This window comes from Molothrus ater, chromosome 5, assembly GCF_012460135.2.
Source record: "Molothrus ater isolate BHLD 08-10-18 breed brown headed cowbird chromosome 5, BPBGC_Mater_1.1, whole genome shotgun sequence".
NCBI lineage: Eukaryota > Metazoa > Chordata > Aves > Passeriformes > Icteridae > Molothrus > Molothrus ater.
Genome location: NC_050482.2, coordinates 68,535,445 through 68,546,008, shown reverse-complemented (window position 1 = coordinate 68,546,008; position 10,564 = coordinate 68,535,445). Strand labels below are relative to the sequence as shown.

General features: G+C 42.0%; 1 protein-coding gene across 2 annotated transcripts; it reads right to left on the bottom strand.

Moving 5' to 3' along the window:
- On the bottom strand, positions 1-10,564 carry LOC118697544 (aldo-keto reductase family 1 member B1-like). 2 transcript variants are annotated; one of them, XM_036400250.1, is made up of 10 exons: positions 10,499-10,564; positions 7,277-7,444; positions 5,894-6,010; positions 5,165-5,242; positions 3,679-3,801; positions 3,363-3,469; positions 2,514-2,595; positions 1,958-2,041; positions 1,462-1,544; positions 1-655 (listed from the first exon to the last, which is right to left on the bottom strand). In XM_036400250.1, exons 1-10 carry the CDS (start codon positions 10,562-10,564, stop codon positions 616-618), a joined length of 948 nt encoding a protein of 315 aa, XP_036256143.1. In that variant the 3' UTR covers positions 1-615. The 2 variants fall into 2 exon arrangements, with proteins under 2 accessions (XP_036256143.1, XP_036256144.1); XM_036400251.1 differs by lacking the exons at positions 5,165-5,242; positions 5,894-6,010; positions 7,277-7,444; positions 10,499-10,564 and adding an exon at positions 4,577-4,596.

The following is a 10,564-nucleotide window of genomic DNA, read 5'->3' as shown; positions in this document are numbered from 1 at the left end:
CAAGTGTCCTAGTAGTTTATTAGTTTTTAGCAGTTCATAAATAGGAAACCTCATTAAGAAAAGAGCTCCTGAATCATAATTCAGCAGTGTCCTCTAAAGAGCTTTCAGTCTGTTACACTGAAATTACTGAACTCAGCATCTCAAGCAGCATGTCATGTCATTGAGATCTTCTGATGTTAAATGGACTGTCTTGTAGTGATAGTTAAAAGATAGTAGATGTATTGACCTTTTGTCCAAAAGTATAACTAATCAGAGAATTTATATTTTCTCTAAACGTAGTCAGGATTTATATTTATGACAAAAAATGCTTTTCTCTAATCCCAATTTATGGCTTTATTAAACCTCATTATCATTACTAAATTAGAGAGAATATATATTTTGCTGCAACTGAAAATCGTGTTACAAGAGCAGATAAAGGAAAACTGGTTGATAAAAAGGGAAGCGAATGTATCCATGTTCAAAGATGACTCTTCAGAATATCTGTGAGTTACCTTCTCCCATTTTTAAATACATATTCCCCTTCTATCTATGAATTAATGCAGGAAGTATTGCAAGTTGCTTGAAATAACAATAAATGGTCTGGATCCCCCAGAGGATCTGAAGCTGATGTCTCTGTCAGTCTTCTAAAAAAGGATAGTCCTTGTGATTTTTGCATCTAGAGAAAGAGAGCATGATTAAAACATTTTAAGGATATAGTTTAGAGAAAAGGGGTTTTTTTCCCTGGTAGAAGAACTTAAACTGAACTACATTAAAAACACATGTCTGCTTTGTGTATCCAGGGCAGGGAAAGTGAATTCTCTGTAACCTTCACATGTATCAGTGACCTCCTTCTCAAAGGAAAATGTATCTTATGCTCAGCTGAAATTGCCAAAGTTCCCTGAGATATTAAACCTTTCTCTTGGAAACTCCCAAGCCCCTAGGGTGCTGTTAGACAAGTGGATAACCTGGGAAAACTGAATAAAATGCAGATCTTGGTGAGTCTGTAACCATTCTGTTATCTAGATAACATTGGCAGGAGTACATAGGCACAGCTCTTCCCTTCAAAAAACACCTACAACTCTCATTCTTAAAATGGAGTTTATTTACTCTGACTGTCCCTTATGTAAAGGAGCCAAAGAAAACGGAGGGGGGAAATGGCTGCTTATTTATTTTTGGAATTTCCAGCTGATTTTGATTTTCAGACATCAGTTTGGTATGCATCCAGTACAGGACATCTTAGGAACATTGTGCCTGCAGAAATCCCAGCGTTCCCAACCTGGACAGGGCGGGCTCTGATAAACCAAGGGTGAGACTCCAGCAGATGTGACCAGGTGTTGGCTGAGCCTCCCTCTCTTTTTATTTTTAAGGGGCTATCAGGTAGTGTCTGTTAAGAGGATATCTAAGAGATAATCCGAGCTATCCAGTGGAAATCCAGCCCTGCTGAAGCCTGCAGGAAGAGGAGGAGGAGGAGGAGGTACTCACTGGCTTAACGCACAGATGCGATAGCGCTTCTTGAAACCAAGGAGGGTCTCCATCTCCTCTCCAGTCAGCTCAAAGTCAAACACCTGCATGAAGGTCCCAAAACAGCTGGGTTAATTCAGTTTGCAGTGGGACAAGGAAGTTTATTTGCAGAAAGAAGAGCAGAAGCAGGCTGAAGCACTAGGAGGAGGTGTGCAGGGGACACCCGTGCAGGGAGAGCAGTGATTCAATATGTAAGGTTACAGTGCTGGTGGGCTCTGCCTGCAGCAAAATTGTACCACAAGGTGGAAGAGTTTGACTCTTACCTGATGTGTTCTAATGAGGACATGGCTCTTTACTTTCAGAGTGACTTTTTGCATTCATAAAGAAGTAATAATATATGTGGGATCTGATGAAGGTTTTGGCAGCTCTAAGTTTGAGGAGTGTGGTTTGTACTGTTGGCAGAGTGGGGTTTTTTCCTGTGTAACACCATTAAGGACTCTCTAAGGTGCCCTCTTACCTTAAAATTTTCTTCAATACGCTGAGGAGTGACGGATTTAGGAATGACACTCACGTTTCTTTGGATTTGGAGCCGGATAAGCACCTGCAGGACCACATAGGGAATTTACAGATGAGAAGTGCTGCCTGTCTTCTGAAAGCTGAAAACCAAAAGTGTCTGCCTGGTCACACAGAGCAGCTCTACTGGTAACCAGAGAGGGCTCACAGAGGAGAAGCACTACTTAAACCCTTCCTAGTTACTACATGAGCTCATTAAATCCTCATCCATCTCTGAAGCTGAGATGACAACAAGGCAGTGCATTGAGCAGGAGTTCAGGATTGGCAGGATGCTGTGTGGAGAGGCAGCCAGTGTGCCAGGTAAAGCCCAAAGCCACTGCTAATCTTCTGTCCATCACTAAAACTAAGGTAGAGAGACTATTTCTCTAAAGCATTAAACTGTGTACAAGGCACAGTTGGAAGTCCATATTATTATTCCATAATACCTCTGTAAGTAGTTACTTTAGCACAAGTGGGAAGAATACATGTCAGCAGGGAAAACAACTCTGACCAGTATTAACCTGAGCTGGGGTTTTGTTGTGCTTGAGTGCAATTTCCTTAACTTGAGGATCATCAAGAAGGGTAATATGGTCAGGCTTGGACCTGTAAAAATAAAAAAAAAAACAGGCTTCAGTAGTTGAATAACTCATTGTCTTCTCCCTCAAGCCCTGTATCACAAGATTGTTTAAATTATTAAAAAGCATAATCTTGCACACTTTAATTTAACATCTTGTTACTTCAGTTCCTGTCTTCATTCTTCCCTTTTATAACAAGTGAACACATGAGAAGAAGCCTGTAGTTTCTAGTAAAAACAGGTCACTATAACACATTTGTGTCCAGCCTGAGATCAGGCTGGGAATTTCTTTGATCCAGATCCCAAGAATTTCATCTTGTCCTTTACAAGCACAGCTGCTCTGGCAAAAGCCCTGTCCCAGGTCAGAGAAAGCCATGAGGATGGGAGTAAAAGCAAAATTTCTGCAGCTTCCCCATTTACAAACTTAATCCCTTTGTCTCAGCAGGACTGCAAAGTTGCTATTTCCATAAGCATCTGCTGCTTTGGTTTTTTGTTTGGTTTGTTGTGGGTGGGTTTTTTTTTAGTTCAGAAATTCTCCTACATGTTTAATAAGCTCACTAAAGCTCAGTTAAGAATTCTCTGCTTTCATCAGCCAATTGATCATTTTTCTTCAAAATATGAAACTAGTGGACTGAATATCACAATAAGTGTGAGGTTTCTGTGGGTGTGATTTTTAATTAATTAGTGAGTCTTTTTCTGATTACAGTAGTTTTTCTCAGAGGTTTCATCTTAAGACTGGTTTATTGCATTGACTGCAATCTACATCTGAGGAAGAAATCTCACAGAACATTCTTACCCTGGCCAGTTGGGTGCTCCAAGGGGACAATATGCAGTGACAGAGATCCCTTTGGATTGGCAAAACTTAATCAGCTCTTCCTGAGGAAGATAGGGGTGGCTCTCAATCTCAAAAAAAAAAAAAAAAAAAAAATAGCTTTCACCTCTCAGAAGCAGAAGGTACTTCAAGGTTTAGCATCTCTGTGCCACATCAGCTTTGAAAAGGTAGTTCTTTTTGCAGGTGTGGGGTTTTTAAGGGACTTTTAAGGGATGTTCCATCCAGTGCAACAGCCCAGACAGGTGTGATGTCAGTGCTGAGGAGCTGCAGGACAATTTACCTGATTGTTTGCAGGTTTGTGTCTTAAACCTGGTTTGCCCAGGAGCTGATTGATCTGTTTGTGGTTGAAGTTGGAGACTCCAATAGCCTTCACCATTCCCACATCCACGAGCTCTTCCATAGCCTAGAAACACCACAGAACCACACTTCCTCTTAAGTTCTTTCATTTTTATATGGAAAAAACACCCACACAGAAACTTGATTGGTAAAAATCTTCCAGTGCTGTGCTGTGAGAACAGTACCTGAACAGTGGGGCTCTGGTCAGACTCAGATCTCACATTCTGTGTCACCATACAGATAAATAACAGCAATATTCCCACAACTCCTAAACTATTATTATTTCAGTAAAATATGACTATTTTGAAATACTATCCCCAGGCAGACCTTCACACAGATGAAAGAGATTCTTTTAGAATAATTCCTCAGCTAACCAAATAACCATCCCATAATAAAAAGCACCTTCTTTGGAACAGAGCAGCTCAACAAGGAGCTGTCACAAGACATCTGGAACAGGATGGATACTGGTGATCAACACTGATTAATTTCCCAAGAGAGATGTACCATTTAGCAGTTGGATTATAGGATAAGCAGCACTGTGTTCCCCTTCCATCACCTATTTTCTTTCACACTAAGGAGCAATAAAACAGCCAGACAGCCCTAATTAGATTGTCACATCCAGCAGAAAAGAAATGGGAAAACAATCTGCTAGCAGCCTTTAGAGCAGAAGATAGCCTTGCTCCAAAGCAGAAATAATTTTCGTTTAAAGTTGCTGTCATAAGAAGCAGCCTGAAATGTCCACTTTTTTCCCTTCAAATAAGCAACAAAAATGTGCCTTATTCTTCACCTGACAGAAGGCAAAAAGCACCAGTGAATTCTTCTGACTCTGGTGAGTTTCTTACCTGCTTTTGGCCTGGCTGTGCTGAGCACACGGGAGTGGAAGGGAAAGGAAGGCCAAAGCCTCAGCCAAGCAGGAATTTGAATTCACAGCCAAGCCTGGCCTCCCAGGCAGCCTGTGCTGCACACAGAGCTTAGCAAAGGACTTTGGCCAACTCCCACTCCTTCCAGAGACAGAAGTTTGGGTGCTGTGGTACACTGGCACAGGCATGTTGGCTTTGCTGGGGTCTGGACAGTTCAGGTACAACAGGAGGTAAAAGCATGGCTACAACTAAAGCCACCAAAAATTGCCCAGAGTGGGGTAGGGATGAGAGAGACAGCCTTTGGTTAGCTCAAGGCACTGCAGGGTAAACACACAGTCAAAGATTTCCTCTTGTCGTGCTAACCCAGCCAGTTTAGGAAGCAGTAGATATAAAAATACCTAAATTTTGGCACAGTGACACAAAAAGGAGCCCAAGGACGCGGACAAATCAGCAATCCCAAATACTTTATGTTAGAAATTCTCTCTGAACAATTCCCACAGTGGAAAGCTTAGAGTTTTCAGGCTGTTATTTCAAACTAGCAAGATATTTTTGGCCTGTAAATGAATGTACCTCCCACGTATGCAGAAAATCTGTATCGCTGGGAATGATCATGCCGTTTCCATCTGCAGGAAATAGCTCCTCTCCTGCCTAGCAGCACAAAAGGAAAAGCAACAAGAAGGTCAGGTGAATTATAAGTGCTTCAAGAAATCATTTAGAAATTTGGGCAAGCAAGTGGAGCTGGAGAGGGTGAGATGGATATCCTGAGTTATGTTTGTGGTGGGGTGAGACATGGCTGAAACAACTAGCCTGTATCAACAGAGAAATCTTCAGGAAAACCTGTCTCTTGAGACCCTGTCCTACAGGCATTTCTGTGTGCCTCAGGTTGGGAGAAGGCCGGGGAGCTGACACGGTGGGGAAATCAGCATTTATTTAACCTGGGGGTATAGAAAGAAGAAAAAAATCTCTTTTGAACTAAGTAGTTCACATTTGATTCTTGATAAGGAAATGGCAGCCAAACCCCACACTGTAAGAGGAATGTGATCTGGATGTTAATTTGATCCATGACTTAAAAACGCTGTGCAGGGAAAAATAAGGTGGTTTTTGTACTACAAGACCAACCTAGTTTAAGCAGCCATGACCTTTCCTTTCCTCCTGGGCTCTCCCTGCAGAGGTTTATCATTATGCCCTAATGAGATTTACCAACACTCCTCGTTGGAGAGGACTAAAGAGATGTCTGGTCCCAAAGGCAAAAGGGGCAGAGCCCTGACAGACAGATCCTGGGACTTAAAGCTGCAATACCTTGAATCCCATGGGACAGTGCATCAGGTAGAGATCCAGATAATTCAGCTGGAGGGCAGCAAGTGTTTTCTGGCACGCCTCCTTCACCAGGGATCTCTCGTGGAAGGTGGACCACAGCTGTGGGGAAACACAAAGCCTGGGAGCTGCTCTCCTGCCCTCATGGTGGCAGAGCATCCCTGGCAGGGAAACACAGGGCACAGAGGCAGCTCAGGGTGTGGCACATCTTCTCATCTTGAGGAAGAGCCACTTGAGGCACCTCAATTTATTTGTGGTACTGTTAAGTAACTAAAATGAAAATGGGATACTCTGAAATTCCATCAATTATTGCAACAATTAAAACAAAGAAAATAAGTGAACCTGGTGAAAATCGACCCACCAGCTTCCAGCAGATAGAAGTTACTTTATTTTTCCTACCATTGTTGTTGGGGGAAAAAACAAAACAAAGCATAACATACAGGAGTTGACAGGCTGAGGCCGGCAGCACAGCAGGAGTGATCACAAAAACAATAGCCCTGCTTCCTATCCCAGAGGCCACCAGGAGCACGGCCTCAGTTCCTGTCTCCGTGGCTGACAATGGACATGGACTACAAAAAAACCCCTCTCAAACCCAGCCTTTTGTTTCTCAGGGGGTGACCTATCCCTTCCCCTCACCATCCACTGATTGCTTTGCCCTGACTGAGAGGAGGTAATTCCCAGCTTCATCCCTGACGGGGTGGCTGGTGTTGGGATGGCCCTAAGGCATTGGAAAGTCTCTTTTTTCCCAGCCCCAAGACTGGAGAAGAAGACAGGATTCCTTGGCTCTCATTCTCAAGGTCGTTTCTTTTCTCTTATCTGTAATATTCTTTCTCCAACCTGCCGAGATCTGTCCAGCAGGTTGGGTTGAGGCACACTGACCACCCTCAGGGTGGTGTTAACTTTTTATACTAAAAACTGCCTGTACTTTATTTACAATAATTTTCCAATACCTATCACCTATGTTAGACAGTCTGTCTCTGCTCTAAACCAGTCCAGAAGTGTCACCATCACAGCAGAAGATGGAGGCCAAGAAGAAGAAGGAGAAAGACAGGGCACGCCCAGATTTCTCCATCTTGTCTCCTGAACCCCCATTCTAAAAAAGCCCAAAATTCTACTTTTTCACCCTGTGACAAATTCACTATCATTCTACTCAAACTCATGTGGCTTGTAACTCCTCACACAAAGTTGGCAATTGTTTCCATGGGTTAAAATCAAAGGCACAGGTGTTTGTGACTCCGTGCCAAGGTCTCTGAGCCCCTGCCAAGGTCTGGAGTCCTCCAGGGCAGCCAGAGGAATGTCCTGGGTTCCGACACATCCCATGGCACTTTCCATGGTGGGACTTTGAGCTTGGCCCCATGTGAGACACACCTTGCTGACCACAAAGAGCTCTTCTCTCCTCACCACGCCCTGCTCCATTTTCTGCCGCAGCGCGTCCCCGATCTCGCTCTCGTTCTGGTACATGTGGGCACAGTCCAGGTGCCGGTACCCCACGTCGATGGCAAACTTCACTGCATCCCTGGCTGCCCCCTGCAGAGACTGAAACCAGAAGAGAAGCCAGTGATTTGCTAAATAGCAGATTAAGAGCTTTGCTGTTCTGAAAATCTGGCAATTTTAAGCCCCCAGAATAATGAGATAGTCCAGCTGTGGCTTTTTTGTTTGTTTGTTGTTTTTTGAGGGGTTTCTTATGGGCATTAGGATTTAAGGTATTTGAGATTATAGTTTCTGTCTAGATTTAGGTGTTTATTATTATTATTTATCTGTTTAGCTTTAGGTGATTATTGTTTTTATTTATGTTATAGTCTCACTGTAGTTAGTTCTGTAGACTTTTATTAGCAAGACACAAAATGGCTTGCTAATGGCTTGCTATCTCTTGTTACAAGGTCTTTTAAGACTAAACTATCTAATTAAGAAATGATAGCTAAATTATTTTCTTTTTAACCCAATAACTGATTCTTCGAAGTCCACACTGTGGACTTTTCTGTTCAATTACAAAATATCACCCAAACTTATGAAGAAGAAGGTGAAGAAGAACAACCTGCTTCTGCCCTAAAACTTCTGTCTTGCTTCATATTTATTACTATATTCTAAAACTCCAAATTCTAAAGTTTTCCACCCTGTGATATCACACACTTCTAACCGACTACACACCCCTGTAATTCCAGTGCTATCAATCAATTTTGGAAGCCTTCTCCACAGCCTCAGGTCAAATGCAGTGTTCTCTTGAGGGTCTGTGCCTTTAGGCACAGAAAGTTTAAAATTCTCAGCATTTAGGATTCCAACACCAGCCTGGATCTGGCTTTCATTAGTTTTGTGAGATCAAATGGCAAAGGGAGTCACTGATGATGTGCCTAAGCTGATCCATCCTTTTCCTAAGTATTGGAAGTTCACCTTGGGACATGAGGCTATCTTGAAATAAGTTCTAATTTCCCCAGAAATTAAAAGCAACTTTAGTGTGACATACTGGTGACATGAGGAAACCAATCACCTCTGGAATGCTGGCCCTGCACAAAAACAACCCAGCTCTTGTTGACACAGGACAGGGAGGTGACGGGACTCAAAACACTACAGACAGTGCCACCTCCTGGGTAAAACACACACTTGGTACTTGATAGCAAAATAAACCACTTCAGATTCTTGGCTTGGAGACACCACAGAGCTCTTTGATGACTGAATCCAGAAAATGGCACTCCAAACAGAAACATGATTCAAAGCCATGACCACCTCCTGTGGTCATTAATTGTTGTGGTGCTGGGGGTGTCTCTAGGATGAGGTGAGAGATGAATCTGACTTCATATTTTTTAGAAGGCTGATTTATTATGATATGATATGAAAATTATATACTAAAGCTATACTAAAGAAAGAGAAAGGAGACATTAGAAGGTTAGACAAGAATGATAAAAAAAAGTTGTGACAGACTCAGAGAGTCTGACACAGCTGGCTGTGATTGGCCATTAATTAAAAATAATTCACATACTGGGTAAACAAATTTTCAATTTTTTAAATTACACTTCAGAGGAGTAAAACATGGAGAAGCTGAAGCTTCTCAGCTTCCCAGAAGAAGAAATCTTAGCAAAGGATTTTTCAAAAAATATGGCAGTAACAGCCTCCTACTTTTTTCTTTTTTTTAATTATATCACTACTCCAAGTTTTTCCAGTCAAAAGGCATTTAGTTGGTTCACCTAAATTAACAACAACAACATAGAAAACACACTAATTTTTTTCAACACACAACTAAAGACCCAGTTGAAAGTTTCACAGGATTTCTTTTTTTGCAGTCCCTTTCCCCATCCCATCCCTCCCTGGATGTGAGCAAAGGCAACAACCTGCCCTTGAGATTACATAAAACTCTGTCACGTGAGATGTTTTCCAGGGAAAATAATCCATTATTTCATTTGCCCAGGTGCTCACTGAGCTCGGATTTGAGTCAGAGCTGCCAGGTAAAGGGGAAGCTGCTGTGGGAACCTTGAAATCAAAGAGCTTTAATGAAATTATCACCATGGGCTTGGGCTTTGTTTTCATTGCATAACAGAAGACATTGTTCTGTGGTGGCAGGGATCATGTGCCCAAAATTTTCCTTCTACTCGGTCCTGACCAGTTTCTATTGGCAACTTAACAAGTTCCTTCAGAGAGCTCCCCCATCACAGCATTGGGCCCTAGGAGGCCCCCCCAAGGCACACTTTGGTTTTTAAAACCTACTTTAATTATGTTATGCTTCTTAGTGTCCCTTTGTCATCAGAAAAATAAAGACTGAAAGGGCTAAACAAACTCACACCTGTTTGTGCACATAAAGTTAAATGCTGGTTAGGTCAAATGGCCCAAAAATATGGCAGGAATTTAAGATATTTTTATGATGACTGGAAAAGTGTTTCACGGAGCTGGGAAGTTGTGATTTGACATATTTTGTTTCCAGTCTCAGATCCAGGGGAAAGTTCACTTTTTAAAATCTTTTTATCTTTCTTAATAACAGTTTCTTAAAATTTTCAGCTCATTTACAGACTCTTTTTACATTTATAATTCAGTATATTCTTTAACATACTCTCTCTTACCAAAAGTCCATTAGGTAGCATTTCCAGGTAAAGAACCACCCAAACTATATTCCTGCAAAGTGCTGCACACTTATCTGCTGCCAATAAAAATAAGTTAGCCTCAAGTCTCTAAGGGATTATTGTGAGTTCCCATTTCCAAAACTACTTATTGCCCCTTAAATTCCTATATCTACACACACTCATCACAGATGACACCTACATGACATGCTGGGATATTAACACAGTGCCAAAAGAAAAAAAAAACAAAACAAAGAAAAACAAACCAAAAAATACAAAGAAAAATTAGCTGGGCAAAAGCTTTTACTTTTGCAGCATGTAATTTTTTTCCATAGCTAAGAAAAAATTTTGTACCTGCTCCACTACCTCCACTCACTCCTAAGATTTCCTGAAGGCTGGGAATAAATACCTGCATTACCTGAGATATTTCAAAAGGAAATATTGCCCAGAGGATTTGCCACATTCTCCTGACCCGAAGAGGAGATTGCTGAACAATATCTACTGTGAGTATTCCCAGCAACCAGAGGTCCCCAGCTGCAGCAGGTACCTGCCAGGTCCCCAGTCCCAGGATGGGCATCCTCCCACCAGCGGGCAGCTCCAGGTGAGTGGCCAT

What these genes read in the sequence shown, in the direction of transcription:
- LOC118697544 (XM_036400250.1), bottom strand. Translation starts at nt 10,564, where the DNA reads ATGGCCACTCACCTGGAGCTGCCCGCTGGTGGGAGGATGCCCATCCTG. An exon ending in GGAGCACCCAACTGGCCAGG is followed by an intron (nt 2,596 to 3,362) that starts GTAAGAATGTTC and finishes TTATTTTTACAG; the next exon opens with GTCCAAGCCTGACCATATTA. An exon ending in GTATTGAAGAAAATTTTAAG is followed by an intron (nt 1,545 to 1,957) that starts GTAAGAGGGCAC and finishes ACCTTCATGCAG; the next exon opens with GTGTTTGACTTTGAGCTGAC.